This window comes from Ooceraea biroi, chromosome 9 (genome assembly GCF_003672135.1).
Source record: "Ooceraea biroi isolate clonal line C1 chromosome 9, Obir_v5.4, whole genome shotgun sequence".
In the NCBI taxonomy this organism is placed as follows: domain Eukaryota; kingdom Metazoa; phylum Arthropoda; class Insecta; order Hymenoptera; family Formicidae; genus Ooceraea; species Ooceraea biroi.
The window spans coordinates 7,519,460-7,541,941 of NC_039514.1; the positions used below are offsets into that span (position 1 = coordinate 7,519,460).

At 44.4% G+C, this 22,482-nt stretch overlaps 2 protein-coding genes across 4 annotated transcripts; both read left to right on the plus strand.

Moving 5' to 3' along the window:
* Positions 1–2,092: 2,092 nt before the first annotated feature.
* On the plus strand, positions 2,093–17,151 carry LOC105279021 (tyrosine 3-monooxygenase). 2 transcript variants are annotated; one of them, XM_011338545.2, is made up of 7 exons: positions 2,093–2,607; positions 9,592–9,703; positions 10,014–10,139; positions 11,103–11,162; positions 12,009–12,828; positions 13,744–14,107; positions 15,593–17,151. In XM_011338545.2, the coding sequence occupies exons 1-7, from the start codon at positions 2,542–2,544 to the stop codon at positions 15,758–15,760; spliced, it is 1,716 nt and encodes a 571-aa protein (XP_011336847.1). In that variant the 5' UTR covers positions 2,093–2,541; the 3' UTR covers positions 15,761–17,151. The 2 variants fall into 2 exon arrangements, with proteins under 2 accessions (XP_011336847.1, XP_011336849.1); XM_011338547.2 differs by lacking the exons at positions 10,014–10,139; positions 11,103–11,162.
* An 80-nt stretch (positions 17,152–17,231) lies between these two features.
* On the plus strand, positions 17,232–22,215 carry LOC105279020. 2 transcript variants are annotated; one of them, XM_026972265.1, is made up of 10 exons: positions 17,232–17,589; positions 17,653–17,769; positions 18,125–18,353; positions 18,489–18,650; positions 18,937–19,105; positions 19,248–19,438; positions 19,525–19,630; positions 21,128–21,221; positions 21,290–21,409; positions 21,811–22,215. In XM_026972265.1, exons 1-10 carry the CDS (start codon positions 17,517–17,519, stop codon positions 21,948–21,950), a joined length of 1,401 nt encoding a protein of 466 aa, XP_026828066.1. In that variant the 5' UTR covers positions 17,232–17,516; the 3' UTR covers positions 21,951–22,215. The 2 variants fall into 2 exon arrangements, with proteins under 2 accessions (XP_026828066.1, XP_026828065.1); XM_026972264.1 differs by having other exon boundaries at positions 17,232–17,769.
* Positions 22,216–22,482: the final 267 nt, after the last annotated feature.

Sequence of the window (22,482 nt, forward strand, 5' to 3'; positions counted from 1 at the left end):
CGGCGGACGCGCGTCGCCGCCCGGCTGGACCGCTCGCGCGTCTTTAGAAAGCCGTAAAGAGGCGTGCGATCGCTCGCACGCGCGTATTTTCTCCTGGAAGATCTTTCTCCACACTCGGCGTGCACGCACTCGACTGCTCGCCTCTCGCGCGTGCGAACGTGCGTTGACGCACCAAAGTGACGATCAAGCGCAATCAAATTTTGCCGGCGAGAATCGAGGCTGGATCGCGCGTGGACGAGCGTGTCCCGATGACGTAGAGATCGTGAGATCTAACGCCTAACGATCTGCGATTTACGTAAAATTGGAGGAAAAGTCACGTCACTCGCGTGGATTTTCTCTCTTTTTTCCTATAGCGTGACGTGAGATCGAACGTTCAATTTACCTGGTCAACCTGATAATTTGCGGTTTTGAATGCGATATAAGGATAAGTTGCTTGTTGACTTGTGCATCAGCCTATGGACTTCGTATATTCGTGATGTAATTACGTTTCGATGATTTCTTGCAAAGACAAATTGCTCAATGTTCAGGGTGCCTTTCTATCTCTTTTCCATTGTTATATCTGTATTTTTTATTGTACTGGTAGAACACAGGCGCGCGCTATGCGCGCGATATTTTATTTTTCAATATTAATAATGTTTTCGAATAATAATAGCTTAAATAATCCTTTAGATCGCCAGAATAAATGAAAAAGTTCTAGCCATTAAAATTTTTTTCTTTTTCCAAGGAGTTCTGTGCTATTTATACTGTTATTTGGCATATTGCCTAGAGTTCTCGATGATTTAAAATTCGTTAAAACAATAAATGAAAAAGTTCTAGCCATTAAAATTTTTTTCTTTTCCGAGGAGTTCTGTGCTATTTATATTGTTATTTGGCATATTGCCTAGAGTTCTCGATGATTTAAAATTCGTTAAAACAATAACTGAAAAAGTTCTAGCCATTAAAATTTTTTTCTTTTTCCAAGGAGTTATGTGCTATTTAACAAGCTAGTTTTGGTCAAGAATAAAGGAATTTGGTTAATAATATCTTATATATATTATTTATTATATGCACAATTATCACACTCTACCAAATTGTTATCCTCCACGCGAAGACAGCCGCGCGATGGTAATCTAAACTGAACATAACGCACAACGCGAATCGAGATAACCAATCAGCGTCGCGGAAAAGAGGCAACAATGATTTCGATTTGATTTAACACTGCTTTTTTAAGAGTGGATTGTATATTTCGCTTTATCCAATTCTTTATATCTATATTATATTACATTGACAACAGTCTCTCCTGACACACCCGAACGATCTGTAAAATTAATTACGTGAGACCTCAAGCATCACTTTTACGTTAATCGATTCGATATATCTCTTATACATTGAGCATTCTCTTATCGATGTTCTTAAAAATATGCTGCTTTTTAAATAATCGAAAAGTCCGTGTTATATAATCACTGTTTTCAATCCAAGTTATAAATATCAGTCAAATCTGTAACGACATCGGTGATTCGATCGCTCGTCCCAAAACGATATCTAAGACAATAATACATCAATCTTACTGCACTGAAAACTTTACCATTAATAGAAGTACTAATAATAAAAAAATCCTTTCGTCAAAGTGAAAACGATTACCCGACTCGCAGAAAAAATAACGAAAAAATTGTTTTGATCAGAATCCCCCAATAGTCTTCTCGATCTCGTCAGCGGAATGACAGACAGGACGTCTCGTGTCATCTCATTCGAGAAGGGAGGCGCAACGCGGTCCCTCGGGAATTTTTCGAAGAGGATTCTGCGACGATCCTTCAAAAATCCTGTGAATTGCAAAGATGCCAGAGAAACCTCAAGGAGGACACCTCCGCAAGAACAGAGGAACCACCTCGTGTTCCTCGTGATCTTCGTGAATGACAGCAGCGCTGGAGAGGCGGCGGTAGCGGCTGACGACGACGGAGGCAGCCGTGGTGGCGGCGGCGGTGGTGGTAGCGACGGCTGCTGTGCCGATGGACCACCCGAAACGACGACGGGGTGGGGGCACCCCTGACCCCGGCATTAGCAGGCGGTGAAGGGAGGCAACGTTTATATGCGGCGGCAATCCGCCCCGTGGACGCATTCGCTCGTACGCTCCGTCCAAAGCGGACTTAAGTAGTAAGAGGTACGTCGTCGTTATCGTCGTCGTCTTCGTCGTTGTCGCAGTCACCCGTCTTCCCGTCGTTTTCTCGTCGCAATCGAGACGTAGCAGCCGGACGGATCGAGGCCGAGAAGAAGACGCAACCGTGATAGTAAAAAGCGGAAAACAGATCGACGAACGCGCGACGAACAGATCTTGACGGATCACGGAGAACACGCTCGTGTGATCTCTCGCAGACGGCAGTGAAGAGCTCGCACGCACCCCCTTTTTCTCGCCACGTTGCGTACCGTTCATCAGTGAGCGCTGATCAGGCCGAGAACCGGCGACTGAGAGACGTCCAAGTCGATCGATCGTCATCGAGAGAAACCGCCGAGATTAATCGCTATCAGAGAAGTCCGTCAGGAAAGAGGAGTACCAAGGAAGACACAATGGCAGTCGCAGCCGCCCAGAAGAACCGCGAGATGTTCGCTATCAAGAAGTCTTACAGTATCGAGGTAAGTCCCGCTTTCAAATCGGCCGAATCGGCCAAACTCGGAGAAAGTAACTGGCTAATTGTTGGAAAACCCAAGACGAGCATTATCGAAGTCGATAGTTAAAAAGGTCGATTCATAACAAATTTGAACAAATAGATGAATATAGATAAATTTAGAAACGAACAGTTTATAAAAAGTTTAATAAGATTACGTTGAAAGAATTTTAATATATCGCTTTAATTCTTGTCTGCATATCTTTGCAACCGAGGAGTCGCGTTTTTCAATGAACCTGACATATATAGCTTGTCCGTGAAAAAAATGTTATGTTGAAATGATACAGCATTGCCGTATTTCGGCGTCAAGAGCAACAGGTTCAATCGAGAAGACTTCAACATAAGTAAGCGCAAGAAGATTTCAGTTGTTCGTTTAAATCTCTGACTTATTCGACGATAAAAGACAGTTTAGACGCGTAGATTATTTCGCGATTCTCGCGAGAATCTTCACTTTTTAAAAACATTGTAGAGATAACTGCACAGCTTAGATTATTAACATGTATGCGCAACAGATTAATATGTTGCGCTTACGTACCACGAAATTACGCATGCAATTCATTATCGCAAAAGTGAGTGTTTTCCGCGATCGCAGCCGCGCGGTTTGCGCGCGCTCCGGCGCTGGATTTCTTATACAAACACGATCGATTCTTCCTGCAGTCTTGAGCTTCCCGAGATCTCTTTCTTCTTTCTTTCGACTAATGGTATACATTTCGAAATAGGTGAAAAAATTGCGTCAGAAAATCACTTGAAGGTGCATGTGTGTCGGTTCCGCTCTTTCTCAATTTTAACAGCCGGCGCGAGTGCCAACGCGAGTGAAATTCTCACGTAGGCCCGAAACGGAGAAGAGTCCTCGCGCAGAGAAAGTACATAACGCTTCGCGTTATCACCGCTTATTTGCGCAATATTAATCCGAGGTCCAGTGTTATGCCAAGGTTATTATTTACATGGGCCTGCTAGAATCTTTTGCGACGGAGCGTTTTCGAATGTCAATCAATTGGACATTCGAAATTTATAAAACCGGTCGCCCGGGATACGAACAGAATTCTGACATTTTCGCGTTGTTTGTTTAGCTAAGGCGTCGAATCAGAATCCTTGACGTCGCCTTAAATATTTGCAATATTTGCATAACACATAAATTATCGTAAATCTACCAATTGCATCACGCGGCATGATAAATTAATATTAGAGTATCTATATCTGATACGGTTATTCGACCGTTGCAAATCTCGAAGCCTCGATTGAGAGAATGCATGAGAAAGAGAGAGAGAGAAAAAATCTCCCAAGCAGACGAGCAGAAGTAATCGCGATCGTATTAATACCGCGAACAATTCCGTTCAATGACCGGCTGCAGGTCTCGTGTACATAAATTTGCATAAGTTCGAGAATCGCCGGCGAGGCAGGTGACGCACTCAAGACCGTGCACTCGGCGCGTGCGAAAAATTCAATCTTTAGCCGACGAACAACACGAGTCGAATGATACGATAACGACGACGGCACGATAAGGATTACGAGACCACATGAGGAAATGGCCAGCCGGTCATAAGCCAGCTGTTTTCGACCATGAGGAAGCCGCGGAGGATGGGAGAAACCGGTGATCCTCACGACGAGCCATGAATTCACTTTCCTGTCGTCGCGCAAGACAAATAGCGTTCTTCTTTCTCCTGGTCAAGCGTTGCGCAAGTTCGCGAAACCATCTTCGCACCGTAGATCATCGTGAAATCGCGTTTACAGGGGTTTTTGCGCGGGTTCCCGTCTCATCTCTTTTCCTCACGCGAAACGCACGCTGCAAGGCCCGCGCGCGGGCCCGTAATTATTCTGTTGGAGAACGGCTGTGCAATGGTCTTTGCGTAGCCGTACTCTCGAGCACATCAGCTGGTACCCCGCCGAGACTCGTACACGTAACGATATTTTTTTCGAATATACCGTACACGCGCGTATCCGTTTGTCTGCTACGCTAATTGCAGCTCGCAAGGCTGGTCGCGCCTTCCCTCGCGTAACATTGTTGCCCGGCGGTATTCGCGATCGCGCGACGATGGATGATGGATTTTAATCGTCACTTTCCCGAGGTTACCGCAACGTTTTTCCAGCGTCTCTCGGTCGCGCGTGCGCGCGCGTACGAGGGATCGTCTAAAGTGTCGCGATCGCAAGGCCGATCCCGTTTCTGCTCGTTTTCAAGCGAGTCCGCGCGACGACCGCTCGCAATCGGCGCTTTTACGAGGTCGTTCGCTTTTTTCTCCTCCCGTTTGCGTATGCGATACGGAGCTTTGCGTCCGAGAATCATCGTAATTCCGACGTCGATGCCTCATTTCTCATGCGATAAACGCGTTTACCTCTCAGCAAACGCGCTAAAGACGCACCGTAATCGTCGCTTCTCTCTCTTTCGCTCCGGTCGTGAGTGATTCCTCGAAATGATCGAGATTCATCGGCATATATCGCGAACTCGCTTCGCGGCGTAGGTAATTAACGGTACGATTCTAATGCAATCGTATGCGTTGAATTATTATTAATTCAACGCGTACGATTGCATTAGAATCGTACCGTTACCGTGAGTGATCCAACAGCTCGATACTCCTGGACGACATAACGCGAAGATCAACACTCCGATGAACGATGAATTTAGATTCGGACTTCCGTTGCTTTCTTCTTCGCGACCGAATTGTGCCGGGACCGAGGACCCGGACTTCTTCTAAGCGCCGCACAATTTGCACCCGTCTGTACAAACACGAGGATACATCACGAGCTCCGGCGACAGCTTGGTCAATCTTGCACTTTCTCCGCATGTCTCGTGGCGACCGGAATCGCTAATTTGCGTGGTTTACCAATTAGTGAAATTCGGAGGTACATGAAGGAGGGAAATGAAAGAGGGAAGTCAGTTGTATGAAGCAAGCGTGTTGTCTATTTTATAATTTAAAGACATATATGTATATGCGTTCATACACGCATAAAGTGCATGTTGCTACAATTTCTATATCGAACCGTCAATGTATTTAATTGCTCACTTGTATTTAATGCTCGCTCCGACTTCACTCACACTTTCCTTCCAAGCTCATGCGGAAATTAGCTAATTAATCTGAAATCCGAATTCAAAAATTTCTTATTTTTTTGTCTTTCGTATTTTTGTTTTCCCCGCGAGGAAAGCACCCATCCAAGCATCTCCGGCGATTTCAATTCCGGCGAGCGATGTCCTCCTCCGTCTCGCTTGCAATGGCGAACGTGCACGTAGCAAGCCACGCTGGCTTCTACTATTCCATGCCAATAGGATCGATTGCATCTGGTCGCATCCCGAATTAAGCGCGCGTGCCAGCTTCTCCTGACTGTTACGATGCACCTGACTCATTCGAACGGAACTCGCGAGCGCGTGCGTGCACTCACGCCGGATCAGATCCAGAATCAGTTATATGCGCGATCGATAGCTACTATATCGCGCGAGCAGCAGCCACGCGGGGTGAAAAGTGAACCGACCTTGAGTAAATTTCCTATGATCGCGTCGAGACCGCAGACACCGCGTATCCGCGACGGTCTCGCGTTTCCATCATTTCGGACATCCGGTCAGTCTGAATGATCAACATCAGAAGCTTGTTTCACCACTCGAATCTCGATCAACGAACTTCACCATCGGAAAGAATTTTTTTCGCTCTTCCAATTGCGGTAAAGTCAGTTACACGTTGCTCTCCCGTGAAAAATTCTGATTTGCATCCGAATCCTGACACAATCGATCTGGATGGACACGCGGACAATGAGAAGTCGCTCTTCTCACTGCTGCAGGCAATCATCATCTTGTGTTGATGCAGAACTTGCAGAATATCAGAGAAAGAGAGAGAGAGAGAGAGTGACCGGCGAATTCGCGATAGAATTACCGCCGATGCACCCACAGAAAAGATTTCTGGACTTAATGCTATTACTCTTTAATCTATCATAAAATAAGATCGCTATAGCGACAATCATATTTATTATTGAAAAGAAACATATTTTAATCTTGAATAGAAAATTCGAAAATCTAGATTTAAATAATTTTGGTGCTATCTCATTAATTTTCTCAGAAGGATTTAGATAAAAATTTGTAGCCAGTTCAAAATATTCTTGATTTCAGAATATTGTGAGATCTAAAAGACATCTTATTCTATTCTTCTAAGAGAATTTGTAGAATCTGCACAAAACGGCCAATATTTATGTGTTGCAATCGAAAATCGGGAAAGTGTTTCTGTTATTTACAATGAATAAGTGCAAAAGATATGGAAATGTCTTATCTCGAATCTTATTTCTCAAGTAAGTATATTGTATATACTTACTTACATTGCACTTATTCATTGTAAATAACAGAAACACTTTCCCGATTTTCGATTGCAACACATAAATATTGGCCGTTTTATCCGAATAAAGGACGGAGCCGAGTCGACGAGCGACTGTGAGAAAATGACGCGTCGACATCGACAAAGCCTACTATAAAGTGGCGGTAATATCAAATTATTCTACATACAAGAATATATAAGGATAAATTTGTACATGTTACTCTTGTCTCGAGACAGTAAGACAATGTTATTTAATTCGAGAGAGAAGAATAGAAATTACTGATTTAAATTAAAAATTGTTTTATTTTCATATTTTTTATACTTGTAATACGATTAAATTAGTTAAGAATAGTTTTCGTCTTGTTATCAAAAATCCTTTCTGAGGGTGTGTAACGAGATCCGAAGGAGCACCACCCTCTCTCGGTGTCGAGGCTGCCGCTACTGTTCCCGCCGATCGGCCGTATCCGAGCGGGAGATTATGTCGTCGTTGCCGTTGCAAAATCGATCTCCGGCCTCGCGCGCATGATAATTATGAATATGTTATAAATATGAGCGAGCGGAGTGATTGTGTAGCCGAGCGGTTGCGGGACAAAAAGAGAGAGAGAGAGAGAGAGAGAGGCAGAATGAGAAGCAGAGGGACACGCGAGAGAGACCCTGAACGCGCTGCGCCCGTTATTCGCCTTCGGAGGCTCGAAGTGCATGCATTCGCGGCTCTCCTTCCACTCGCGTGCGAGCACTGCATGCGAGTATCTCTTGCTATGCTAATTACTTTATTTAAGAGCACCGTTCTTCTTTCCCAGGCTGAAGAGAATCACGTTGACGCGCGGTGCGTGTTTCGGTCGCAATTTTACTTCTTATGTTCAATCTGGAAACGGACCTGATGGATTTGCCTCGATGGACTTCCATCGTTCTATCTTCCATTACATCTCTTGAGAAACATTTTTGAAGACATCGTAAATTTTGGCAAAAGAAAAAAAAGCGTTCGAAGATTTCAGATTCTCTGTAGTTTGTCGCATTCTGGTCTTCATTGATTCTTATCGAATTCCAAAGAGATTTCGTACACAAATCGACGAGAAACTGGAGAGCTAGAATTTGATTATCATAAGATATGTCAGCGGCAATTATTATAATTGGCAGCTAGATCCGCTCGAATAAAACTCGAGCAGAGCGTAAGTCGAGTAGCGAACCTTGCGAGCGTAATTATAACGCTGAACTAACGATCAGCCTTGAATACGTCGTCCGCGAGGTATTATCTCGTATTAGCCTCGTAATTGCTCGACGTTCGCTATGTCAGGAACGCATGTCAATGACGCTGGTATAACAGTCAAGTAGTACAAGTCGAAATTTTCGACGGAGAAGCAACTAACGCACGTAGAGCTCGGTGATCCAGGTGGAAAAAGAGATCCTGTTCGTCTTTGGACTTCTCTCGCTGTGCGGCGGATAATTGCTGGTCTCTCGCTGACTCGAGGTCGTTTCTTCTGCATCTTCAGCGCGATTCCACAAGGTCGGAAGCAACATTCCTACGGTATCTGCCGTTTGCTCGATCGTGTGCTCGCGTCGTTTATTTGCCGCGTTATCGTCGCGCCAGGTTCTCGTCCTTTATTCCCCACGTATCAGGCTCGCTCGGCTCTTTTCTCGTGCCGCGGCCTGTCTTAATCTTAAACCTTAATCACCAGACATTTGCGTATACTCGTCAGATCCGCGTGTGAATGGTTGCAACTCGCAAACGGAGCGAGAGAGAGAGAGAAAGAGACGGGCGACGACAGCGAGACAGCTTTACGATGGAATTAATGAATTCCCCCGTCTTAATCGATTCGTCGGAACAAGATTCACACACGCCGTGTGTCGCAACTCCCCGGTATAGTCATCGTCCATTCTGACGAAGTACTTGGCCCACTTTACGACATGCGTCGTTAAGGGATTGCTAAACATTTTCTCTAAACTGTGCCAACCGACCGACCGACCGTTGCAGAAACTGGGTCTGCCCGATACTCTCGGATACGCGATAGCCAGGAATTTGAATGATTGGTAGCGCATGCTTGTGCATCCTCGCCAAGCAGTATCTACTCTCGCTTGCAGGATATTCTTGTTCGATCAACGCCGCCGAAATCCTGAATGATTTTTGATTCCCGATGAAAAATGCGTCAAAATTTGTAATTGGGAGTATCGGTATCCGCAAATTTTTTCAATCGCGTCAATCGAAATTGCCAGTCGCGTGATAACGAGGGAAACAACATTTGCACGTTATCTCCGGCTGAGAATCGCTTGAGCTTCTTTCGCATAGACTGCCGGAATTAATTCATTTCCGATGCCTCAGCGACGGCGGATGTCGCGAAAATTCATTTCCGCGCCTTTCGGTCGTTATCGGACTTAAGTCTTGCTGACGGGCTGGATTTCCGTTTCGTGTCAAAGGTGGCCGTGGGCGCGCTGTGGAAAGCGGAACCCGAGCTGATCAAGGCGAGAGGATATCCGCCCTTTAAAGTTCCAAGTTAAGCCTCGCGCTTGTGCGAGCAGTAAAATACGCGAATGAAACAGAGAACGAATAGTCTGAATATGAATAAAAGTTCGGTTGTAGAGAAATTATGCGGACAGTTTTAATGCACGAGTACGATTTATTTTATTATAATATACAGTTTTGTAAATGTTCTATTTTCTACTTTCAGAATGGATATCCTGCGCGACGACGTTCTCTCGTAGACGATGCCCGTTTTGAGACTTTGGTCGTCAAGCAGACGAAGCAAAGCGTACTCGAGGAAGCTCGACAGAGAGCGAACGGTGAGTGTCACGAATATTCCTCGGCATGATCAATTTTTCAATATAATTTTCATAATCTTTTTAATGTTAGTTATTCTGTGGTCCTCTCTGTTTCTCGTCTTGATGTGTAAATGTTCGATGTATAGAGAGAAGAATAGACGAAACATTTTTGTGTTTGATGTGACTCATGATTTGCTGTTTGAAAGATAGTTATAAAAGAATGGTTTTGCATTAAAGATACATGTACAAATAATATTTAAGAAATTGGAGGCAAGCAGTCGCATATCGATGTTGTCGATGTTGCATGACACGTTTCTTTGTTATCGAGCAGACAAGAATGCTGATCAGACCATCACTCGTAGTCAAGAGCAGCAGGGACAGGGAGAGCATTACGTTGATGTCTCATCGAGTGACGATGAGCAGGTGGAGTCACTGATTTGCGCATCGAAGAAGGAAGGTTTGTACTTGGACATGACGTATAGTTCATGACAATCTTCGGATAATTGGCAGGCGAGACGCATCTTCGATAGGCACTTAAGGGGGGAGCCTGCTTTAGAACGTTGAAAATAAGGTATAATTTTACGAATTTTTTTTGGAGAAACTATACAGCGGATCATTATAAAACTTTGATGCATTTATTAGTACATGTTTAAAGATAAAAAAATTATTTTTTTATTTGAATATATCGCCTGTAGAGGTCGTCCTGGAGGCATTGTAAATTGATGAGCATTCTCCTGCCTCCAAATTTCATCCAAACTGAAAAATTGAAATATTTTCTTGTTATTTATGAATTCCCATCGTCGATGAACCTTTAATATTCATAAAAACATTAAGTTAAACAATTATTTTTGCATGAAAAAGTTCAAAACCTTTGCCTAAAAATCGTACTTTTGTGTTCTAAGCTCCACCATTTTGGCACTTTTCAACTGTTTTCTTCTCTCTTTGGTTCATCGACGATGGGAATTCATAAATAACGAGAACATCTTTCAATTTTTCAGTTTAGACGAAATTCGGAGGCAGGAGAATGCTCACCAATTTGCAATGCCGGCGACGCGGCTGCACTAAGATTTCTCCAGGACGACCTCTACAAGCGATATATTCAAATCAAAAAATAATTTTTTTTATCTTTAAACATGTACTAATAAATGCATAAAAGTTTTATAATGATCCGCTGTATAGTTTCTCCAAAAACAATTCGTAAAATATACCTTATTTTCAGCGTTCTAAAGCAGGTTCCCCCCTTAATAATAAATCGTTAATGCACGTGATATTTCTACCGTGATGATGTCCGAAAATTATTCATGACGTTCATGATGCCGCGGGATCGAGCGTCGTCTCTCAGAGTACGCGTCTGCTGCCGAGTATCCAAGAACGACTTTCATAAATGTTGCATGAGCACGAATCCGCTTGTAACTTCCAGAGGCGAAAGCGGAGGCATCGTCGGACAGTGATGGGAAACCGGATGACGATGATGATGATGGTAAGTGCTGGTCTTTTATCTTCGATCTTTCCATCTCTGCGCTCGTACTCCTGATTCTTCCACGTCCGGCCTTCCATTTCGTGATCGGTCGTCGCGTCGCGAAATTTCGCGTGATTTAAGCGGAAGTGGTGAACAGCGTGTGCGAGAACGGCGAGCTTGGTGGAAGAGTAGGTCGGCGGTAAATGGAGGGTGAAATAGCCGCCATTGTCGAGGACGCATAGGCGGCCTGGGGCGAGTGCTCGGCCGACACTCGGGGTGAATTACGGCTGCGAGCTCTTTCCGTCCCTTTCCCCGACTCGTGCCGGCCGGGGTGCCGCTTTGTGCATTTAGAATCGCATTACCACAGGAGAGCGGTGCCTTTCCTCGAGATCGAGATCGCGCAAGCGACCGCCGTAAACGTGTAACACGATTACTCCTTTTCGCGACTCTCCGTCTCCCATCTCCTGCCGGCACGTCCGCACCCGCGACAATGACGGCTACTTTTGCCACTTTTCCGACACCCCCGCGACCACGTTTCACGACGTTGCCGGCAGGGTGCTACGCGGAAATGGACTCTAAATTGCCCGATTATTATTATCCGCCCGCGGAAGTCACTTAGGACGCTCGCGGAAAGTCGCGTCCTAGAGGAGAGTCCCAGCAATGATTCGCGACTCTCCCGAGCTCGGGCTTCTCTCATCTCACATATCGTCAAGAGATTCCGCTCGTGTTTCCTCAAGCGTCGCGATTATTCCGGTAAAACGTCTTTCTCTCGAGAACACTTTCAACGACGATTACCTAAATAATTCGAGCTCATCTGGAACGATTCCCGACCGTCAAGCAAAATTAAATGATGAATGCTTTCCGCAGATGCCGGACTCACCGAGGAGGAAGTGGTGCTGGCAAAGACGATTGCGGAGTCGCCGGAAAGCGAGCACAGCGTGCAGAAAGCGGCATTGGTACTGAGGCTGCGGGAGGGCATTGGTTCTCTAGGTCGAATCCTGAAGACCATCGAGAACTTCAAGGGCGCGATCACCCACGTGGAGTCGCGGCCCTCCAAGAAGGAGGGTCTGCAGTTCGAAGTGCTCGTCAAGATCGACATGAGCAGGCAGAGCCTGCTGCAGCTCATCCGGAATCTGCGTCAGAGTTCGGCCCTGGACGGCGTGACCCTGCTGGCCGACAACTCCGTCAGCATCAAAGATCCATGGTTCCCGCGTCACGCGTCTGACCTCGACCACTGCAACCACCTGATGACCAAGTACGAGCCGGAACTCGACATGAACCACCCAGGCTTTGCTGACAAGGAGTACCGTGCTCGCCGCAAGGTCATTGCTGAGATTGCCTTCGCCTACAAGTACGGCGACCCGATACCGAGTATCCCGTACACCGAGACGGAGAACGAGACCTGGTCGCGCGTCTTCAACACCGTGCTGGACCTGGTACCGAAGCACGCGTGCGTGGAGTACCAGAGGGTCTTCAAGAAACTGCAGGAGGAGAGGATCTTCGAGTCCCATCGTATACCGCAGTTGCAGGAGGTGAGCGATTTCCTGAAGAAGAACACGGGATTCACCCTGCGGCCGGCAGCTGGTCTCCTGACGGCGCGGGACTTCCTGTCCAGCCTTGCCTTCAGGGTATTCCAGAGCACCCAATATGTCCGCCACATCAACAGCCCGTACCATACTCCTGAACCGTGAGTATCTCAGAATTATTTGTCTTCTATTTTCGTCAAGCACTTTTGGATTGCAAGATAATATCAAAATCGTTGTAATAAATCGTCGCGATTTATTCTTTTCCTAGAAAATATTTATTTTAAATTACTAGAAATTATTTATTTAAAATCATTCGTCTAAAACATAGATGAATATATAAATCGAATGTAACACATACAAGTTATCCAAAAATTTTCATAATTTAATAATGAGAGATAACGTTGCACGTGGAAAGTATCGCGCAGGATTAATTAGAGCATATTCTACCGAGAACTCGATAAACTATCGTGTTGGGGCAGAAGTTACGGAAACGTCTTAAAAATTGTGTATTGGAAAGGTCGCAAAGGGCTCCGGGACCGGGGCCCTTCGTGTCAAACTGCGGGGCAATCGATATTGCGTTATGACGCGAGCCTGCACCCGGTACACAGGGAACGATGATAATGGAATTACCGCGCCTCTCTAAGCTCGTAATGGAACTCTAATTGGCTTTTAACGACGCGATGGCGTTGATAACTGAGTTCCGCACTTGCGAACTCGTTCCTCCGCGCAGTGAGCGCCCGTGTCCGGTACGATTTCCAGGTGCCTCGCAGATATAATAGCTTCGCAGATTGCGAGACTGGAGCGGCTCCTCGAGTCCTCCTCACCCTTCGCATTCACCCTTCAATTCGATTCGCGTCCATTCATCTGACGACGCATCATCTCAATTGATTCTTCCGACTTTTATTTAATGCGCTTAGAGTCCCTCGCGCTGTATCGAGCGCTCGCAGCAAATCGCATTAAATTAAGATCGAGGATCCTCGCGATTGACGAAGCGAGCGATAAATTTAAACGCGGAACGAGCGCGAGGCATCAGCCTCAAGTTCAAGTTTTCAACTCGGGGTTCTTCCCGTTTGCAGAGACTGCATTCACGAGCTCCTGGGCCACATGCCGCTCCTGGCTGATCCCAGCTTCGCCCAGTTCTCGCAGGAGATCGGTCTGGCGTCGCTCGGCGCCTCGGACGAGGAGATCGAGAAGCTGTCGACCATCTACTGGTTCACAGTCGAGTTCGGTCTCTGCAAGGAAGGGCCAGAGGTCAAGGCCTACGGCGCCGGCTTGCTCTCGGCTTACGGTGAACTCCTGCACGCGTTGAGTGACAAGTGCGAGCACCGAGCTTTCGACCCGACAACCACCGCTCTGCAAAAGTATCAGGATCAGGAGTACCAGCCGATCTATTACGTGGCCGAGAGCTTCGAGGATGCTAAGGAGAAATTCCGTCGTTGGGTAAGTACGAAAAGCGCCTGTCGCTTCCATCTTCTTCGTTTAAACGAGAGAATTTTGAATTATTAGGAGTGTGATTTAGTTTTGAGGGTTTTGCAACAGATGGCTGTAGTGTCAGTTTGTTCCAATAGCTCTTTCCGATAACTGTTGTTTCTTACAGTCTTGACATTATCCATCACATTTAGTAGCATTATAGCAATAGATGCAATAACAGTCGTGTTTATATCATCGTAAAAATGCAACTTCCGAAACAGCGTTTTCGACATGCGTTGCTTTTGTTTTTTAATCAAAAGAAAACTGTGGCTGACGGTTATAGAATTCTTGCGGAAATTTATGGTGATTCTGCCCCATCAATTAAGACGTGTGAATACTGGTTTAGACGCTTTAAAAGTGGTGATACTGATGTGAAGGACAAAGAACGCTCGGAACAACCACGAAAGCTTGAAAATGCAGATTTCCAAGCATTATTGGACGAAAATCCAACACAATCCACTTCAGAACTTGCCAGAGCATTAAATGTTGATCGTACAACAGTTACCAAACATTTACATGAAATGGGAAAAATTCAGAAAGAAGGGAAATGGGTTTGACATGAATTATCGGAAAGTGCCATTGCGAACCGGTTGAACATTTGCATTTCGTTGATCGCCAGGCAAAAAAAGAAGAGTCTTTTGTCTCGGATTGTTACTGGGGATGAAAAGTGGATCTATTTTGATAATCCGAAACGCAGAAAATCATGGGTGGGTCCAGGCGAACCATCAACATCCACTCCGAGACGCAATATTGACGGTTCAAAAGTAATGCTCTGTATATTTGGTGGGATAGTGTACTATGAGCTGTTAAATCCGCACGAGACTGTCACGGCTGATCGTTATCGACACCAATCGTACAAGTTGAAGCAAGCATTGGACCAAAAACGACCACCAATTGCGAGTAAACGACGGAAAGTGATTCTTCTTCGTGACAACGCTCGACCTGACGTTGCGTTATCAGTGAAACAAACACTGTTAGAGCTTGAATGGCAAGTCTTACCGCACCCCGCGTATTCTCCGGACATTGCTCCGTGCGATTATTATTTGTTGCAACACGCTTTAGAGGATACACACTTTCATAATTTCGAAGAAGTGCGAAAATTCGTGGACGAATGGATCAACTGAAAAGAAGAGTCATTTTATCGTCGTAGAATCCATCTCTTGCCAGAAAGATGGGAAAAAATTATAGAAAACGAAGGAAAATATTTTGATTAAGGTATTCATTCATTATCATACTTAAATACATGCGTTTTTGAGCAAAAAAAACCCTCAAAACTAAATCACACCCCTAATAATTTACGAAAGGGATGAATGTCTTTCGGATCTTCTAAGGTTTTCGAATTTCGCTATTGCTCGCTTGTTCAGAAGCTCGAAACTGACGAATTTCATATTCTTTCTGGAATTTCTCGTTTTGCCAAACGAGTCTAATGATGAATCTTGAATTTCTCTGTCGCAGGTGGCAACCATGAGCCGGCCGTTCGAGGTGCGATTCAATCCTCATACGCAACGCGTCGAGGTCCTCGACAGCGTCGACAGGTTGGAGGATCTGCTGGCCCAGCTCAACACCGAGATGACCCACCTCACGAACGCCGTCAACAAAATGAAGGCGAGATACTTCGCGTAAAGCTGCGAGCTGCCGCGACTTCGTTGTACCAATTCGGTTATTCCTCTCGCGGACCATCGAGCCCAGAGCAAGTCGATCGCGCTTTTAGTCAGCCGCATTAGCTTCCCTGAACTTTCTGACGACAATAAACGTAGACACAAACGCGTTCTCCCGGGAGACTACACTAAAACTTCATACATGAATGACGCACAACTGTCATCGCTTAATTTCGATTTTAATTGGAAAATGTTTGTTTGAAGTAAAAAGTTTTCAATTTCGTCGATGCTTTAGCTTCCGGGTTCGATGGTGCGCGTCACCTCATCGTCGTCATTCTCGTCGCGCGCATCAAGACGCGTCCCTCCTCACCCTCCGTGTATAAAGTCGTTCATTTGCGTTGTCGTACGCGCGTATCTGCACCGATTAATTACTTATTCGATTCGAGATACTCTTATTAAATCGGATAACGAATCACTTAAATTTCTTGCTTCTCCTGAGAATGCAAAACGTAAATGCTGCTCTCGCTAATGGCTGCACGTACGCGCGTACGAGTCACATTACTATTATATCATTATTATTATTAATTATTATTATATTATTATTATATATATATATATATATATATACCTTGTTCTTTATTCTATTACATAATATTATATTATTATGTCAGCACATTACGTATATTACGTTATTCCGCATGAACTTGCTTGATCCAGCGAACACTGGCATTTGCCCCCGATATTTTCGACGTAGCGCAGTTTCGCAAGCAATCGTACATACACTCCCACCCCTCGAAACCCCAGAATTCGCGGGGATCGATCGCACGATCGCGCGAACAGAATTCGTCGTTCAGACATGTACACACACCTGATACGTTACAGTATTCTCTCTCTCTCTTTCTTTTTCTTTCTTGTTATCAATTAACACACTGTCATATGGGGTTGTCGTCGGGCAGCCATCTCCTCCCCCCTCCCCTAGGCGGATCCTTCACCCTAGATCCTGCCGCGCTTAATTTAGGATTCACGCGCAATTCGGAGTGAACAGTATTTCGTAAAGCGTATCTTTAAGTCGTGTTCTTACTTAGGTAACTCGCATATCGTAGGTCGCTGCGTCGCTCCTGCCGCAATCCCTCCCTCGGGCTCCCCTGGCGGAGCGGAAGTCGCGGGGGAGCGACGCCGCTTTAGTGAGCCACTCTATTTAGCGGGTAGTGCGTGATAGTTTCCCCCCTGCTTGCGCACGCTGTGCCTACCCGGCCACCCCGGTCGCACACCGGACTCGCGCGTGCACCACGTGCGCGTAACCCCCACCCTCCCTCCCTTAGATCGTAGCGATCTCGATCGATACACATGACACTTGTTTCCTTTGTATTATATTGTAAAGTACTCACAGAGCATATAATAAAAGATTATAAGATATAAAGTTTATATTATAAACGCACGTTACATCGACGTCACGTTATTCGCGATAATTGCGAGGCGAGAAAATCCCATGTGAATTTGCTGCGCAATTTGCTGCGTAATCGTCGCATCGGCTGCGATTATCAAGCGTGATTAAGGCATAATTAGCCGTCGGCAGGCGTAATTGGAAGCGCTGAAAACGGAGTGAAACTGCCTCTTACGGTGTCTCGCGACGAGCATCGCCTCGCAAGATGCGTCGTCACTTTGATCGTCTCGTCCTTCGCTCTTCATTTTCCCTCGGAAATTCAGTCGGCGTGATCAACGACTGGAGTATGGGAAAATAGCGCTCAGGCGCTATTGAGCGCATCGCCCGGCACCGAACCATGAAATCCGCAGTGCTCGTCGTCGCGCTCGTCGCCGCGCGGCGCGCGTCCGCCGGATCGCGGGGCGGATACGGTAAGAGAAAGCGTCTCGTCTCGTCTCGTCTCGTCGAAAATGACTTCCTCCTTTGGTCGCCAGGTTATTCGGACGTGACATTACACGTGCTCGAGTGGATCACCTACCTGAAGCGCCTGTCGTTAATCGCGTTAATGCTGTGCGCCGTCGTTTTATATTACGTGCCCAAGTCACGTTCGCGTGAGTAGCAGGGAGGAAAAATTCATTCCGGTGAAAGGAGAGGAAGAGAGAGCTTTTCATCGGCGACTTCTTAGTTTTCGTACTTACTTAATTTTTCAACGCGATTAGGAGACTTACGTAATGCCGCGTCTCACAAGAGTATTTTCTAATTATAAATTACGGCGGCTTGTGTCGTCGAGATACCGTGAATTAATCATCATTTTTTATGTAGCAACCGGGATTTGTTTCGAAAGTGATAGTGACGTATTCTAAATTAAAAACGATACAGTTTGTCCGTAAGAAATTTTTAAAAACTCTGTTTGCTCATTTTTATTCACTAGTGTATATAAAAAGAAATCGATTACGTCGATTTTAGATGCTCGACGAGTGTGTTGCGCTTTGATCGATTTCATCGCAGATGGGTTGAAGTCTGTTTTAAGCATAACCGAGATTAAATACGAGCACATAATGGCAGGAGACCAAGACGATAAAAATAAAGAACCAAGAATACAAAAGCAATGTGGAAAGTTATTCAAGGAAAATGCGAACGGTCGTGGACAGAAATGCGCAGATAAAATAAATATTCATGGCCACAGATCTATGAGGTCAGTATTTTCCGTTTGCAATTTCGAAATATTCGGTCACTTTTATTTCACGTCCGTTCGACACAGTAATTTATGAAAGAACGATAAGAGCGCCCCAGGAATGCGCGGTCTCATTATGCATCGAACGCTTTAAAGTACGAGTAAAGAGTCTCGCAGAAAGCAGCAGTGGAGGAAATCCCGCACGAAGCGGAGCATCGACGGGGAACACGAACGTCACCGATTACACAGTCATCATCACCGAAATGCAGCCATCAAGGACGTATCGTCGGAATCCGGTGCAACGATAACACCAACCGCGTACGTGCATTTCGTCTCTCGAACGCGTGAACTTATGTGCATGGAAATACGTTGCCAGATTCTCTCTACGGAATCAGAGCATTCCTGCGTTTATCGTGCATTATGCAAGCATTCCGACGCATCAGAGAGATCAGAGAGACATCGTCAAATCGCATGCTTGACATCATGTGTTGGTCTTAAAACGATTTAGGCGACACATGAAAATGATGAAGCATGCAATTTGACAATAAAAAAATATATGCATATCTTGTATTTAATAAAAATATGTATAAATTAATGTTTACAGGGAGAGATGGCGACAAATGGAAGCAACAAAAAAATGTGGAAGAGATAATGTAGTAGTCACGCAGGATATCAGTCTAAACACGAAATATGATATGACAAATAGCTTGAAAGATGACATCGATTTGCGACCAGAAGGATTCATTGAAGCTGACTACCCTTTAAAAACTATTGTAAGAATGCCAATATAAATATTTGAATATTTAATTATTATTATTTATTATTATTACAATTATTATTAAGATTTTTGATCTGCTATTGTAGACGTGTTGAATCAGAAACAAAATTTGTTTATGATTAAAATTGTTATTATAGGAAATTGAATCTCCTTCGCTTAAAAAAGCGGATCTAGAAATTACTAATGAAGGTAGCGTAAATAGCATAGCAATGCGCAAGAATAGTGAACATTCAGATTGCAGTTTTATCAATAAGTGTTCGACCCGATCACCGATGACACAAGTTTCAGATAATTCGGAAAAAATTGATTTCATTTATCCTCCGAACAAGTAAGTTACAATAAATATTGATAACAAGAAAAAATGCATTTTACACAAATGCCATGTAATCTTAAAATGCTATCTTAATTTTGCAGGAAATTCCAGATTGTTTCACGTACATTAGAAAAGCAAGAGATGAGTGCGAGCAATTTTGACAAAACTGATAAAGACTTGCGGAGAAGACAAAATGTGAGCGATACGGTAGGTGATGTATAAAACGCTATATATTGGGTCATTAAGTATGAAACTTTACAAATAGAACATAAACTTTTGCATTTTTTGGCACATGGACATGATTTATTTTCAATCGAAGTATGCGCCCATGTTATCTACACACTTCTGCCATTTTAGTGGTAGTTGGTCTATGCCTCTACTATAGAAGCCAGGAGTACGGGAATCGATGAAGTCGCGGAAGGCTGTTTCGACTGCCTGTTGAGAATTGAACAATTTTCCCACCAACAAGTTGTCCAAATTCCGGAAGAAGTGATAGTCGGTAGGTGATAGATCTGGTGAATATGGTGGATGACGGAGAGTTTCCAATTCCAACTCCTGTAGCTTTGCCACGGTCAGTCGTGCAGTGTGCGGTCGAGCATTATCATGCAACAGGATTGGCATTGACCGATTGACCAATTTCGGTTGTTTAATAGCAAGTTGTTGCATCATTTCGTCCAGTTGCTTGCAATATACTTCAGCCGTTATCGATGTACCAGGTTTCATAAAGTTGTAGTAGATAACACCTGACCTGGACCACCAAACAGTCACCATAAGCTTCTTCTGTGTAATGTTGGGTTTCGCGTGATGTCTCGGTGGTTCATCAGCGTTCAACCACTGATGTGAGCGTTTACGATTGTCGTAGAGTATCCACTTTTCATCGCAGGTCACAATTCGATTAAAAAAAGATCCATTTTTGTGATGGGAAAGCAAAGAAAGGGAAGCCTCTAGACGTTGCGCCTGCTGCGCATCGGTCAATTCGTGCGGGACCCATTTGTCCAACTTCTTTATCTTACCAATTGCAGCTAAATGAACCAATATGGTGGGTATGGAAACATTGAATATCGATGCCAATTCACGTGTACTTTGAGATGGATCGGACTCTACTACGGCTCTCAAGTGATCATTATCCACCTTCGTCTTTGGTCTTCCACGTGGCTCATTAGCGAGGCTGAAATCTCCATCTCTGAAGTTTTTGAACCAATTGCCCACCGTTGCTTTAGTAGTTGAACCTTCACCAAATACAGCGTTGATATTACGAGCTGTCTCCGACACTGTGGTTCCACGGCGGAACTCATATTCATAAATCACACGAATTTTGGACTTTTCCATAGTTCTATAAAAAAGAATCCACCAATAAAACTAATGAAGATATTTGAACAAACAAATATGACGTTTGAAGAGCGAACATACATCTATCACACTAACCTAACCTGATACTGACGTCTGGCGCCAAATTTGAGATAACAAATGTTAAAGATGGCGCTTTTACATTTTTACAGTTTCATACTTAATGACCCAATATTAATCTGCAATTAAAAATGCAAGGCTTTGTAAGACTTCCTCAGAAATTCCGAAGAATTATTAATTTTTAATACAAATTATTACAAATTCTGAATAAATCATTATGTATTATTATAATAATACTTTAATATAACATTAAGCATTTCATAATTTGTAATATTAAAATATCATCGTATCTTTTAGGAGCACGAGAAAGTTACAAGTACCGTTCAACGTCAATCAAGAAGGAATTGCACGTCAAGCATCCTAAGCAAGCAACTAGCGGATCCTTATTATGGTAATTTTAATATATTTTGCTTCTTACGTCAAGTGGCAGAAATAGATCATGACAATTTTACAATACAGGAGAAGCGTTGACAACACGCGATTCGTACGAGAGACTTCAAAGAGAAAATCATCGATTTCTTCTCAGCATGAAGAAAATTGTCGACGATTGTTCTTACGAGAATGCGCCGATTATAAAAAGTAGGTAACAACGATTCTGTGTGATTGCACGTTATCAGAACTTGGCAAAGAAATTAAAATAGACGAAGAATTTAATTAAAAAGAGGAAAAAATTTCAAGCAATTATTATCCTCCTCCCCAATATAAATTATAATATAATATAATAGATCGCAATTTATGTTTTTTCAATTGTGCAACAGCGTTCATTACATTCTTGATGCGATATCTCGTGTACCGATAAAACTCTCCGTGATGGCTTTCACATGAACATTTAATCGCGACGTTTAAAATGCAAGAGCGCATCGGGAGCGCTTATTAAGCAGATATTGTGATCGATTATAATAATCATCGCGGCAGCTAGACGCAAGTTAATTTCGGGGGAACGCCGAATGATTCGCGTAATTACGAATAATGTTCTCCAGATCGGGCGAAACCAGTTCTGTTGCGGGTCTTTAACTGGTTGTTTAGCGGTTGTCCGGAGGCGTCCAGGCGACGTCGCGAGCAGGTCGAGGTGGTTGGAAAGGAAGGAACTGTCGAGTGCACCAACGCATGGCTCCGATAAAAGCTGTATCCGCCGCTGTAAAGGAACAAAGGCTGCCGATAAACGCGGGAACCGTTTGTACCGGATTGTGGCTTGAGCTTCGTGAGATAACTCGAACCGTCGTGCCGACGAACCATCAACGAGAGTGCAGCATCTCGCGGCCCACGACAACGGCTATTTTTACCGACGTACTCTTCTTCCGTTATCCGTCATGCGACGGGAGCGAATTTATGAATTCTTTTTTTTATTATTTCTCCGATGCACAGTAAAATGCCAACATCTCCGCAAACCTCTGTTGCAATATTTATTTCGTCTTATGCGCGACTCGCAAATTCAAGGCAGCCCCAGAGCCTTTCGTCCTCGGCATTAAATTAATTTTAATAAGCGCATGAAATTATTTATTTCACAGTTCCTGGCAGGAAAGCAGCTGACTATGATCATGATCCATTGATCGGTCATTTGTCATCTTTCTTAATCAGATCCCGCATATTTGTCATCCTCCCATTAATCACGATTCGCTTAGCGGAGTGCATCTCCAAGAGTATTCCTGGAA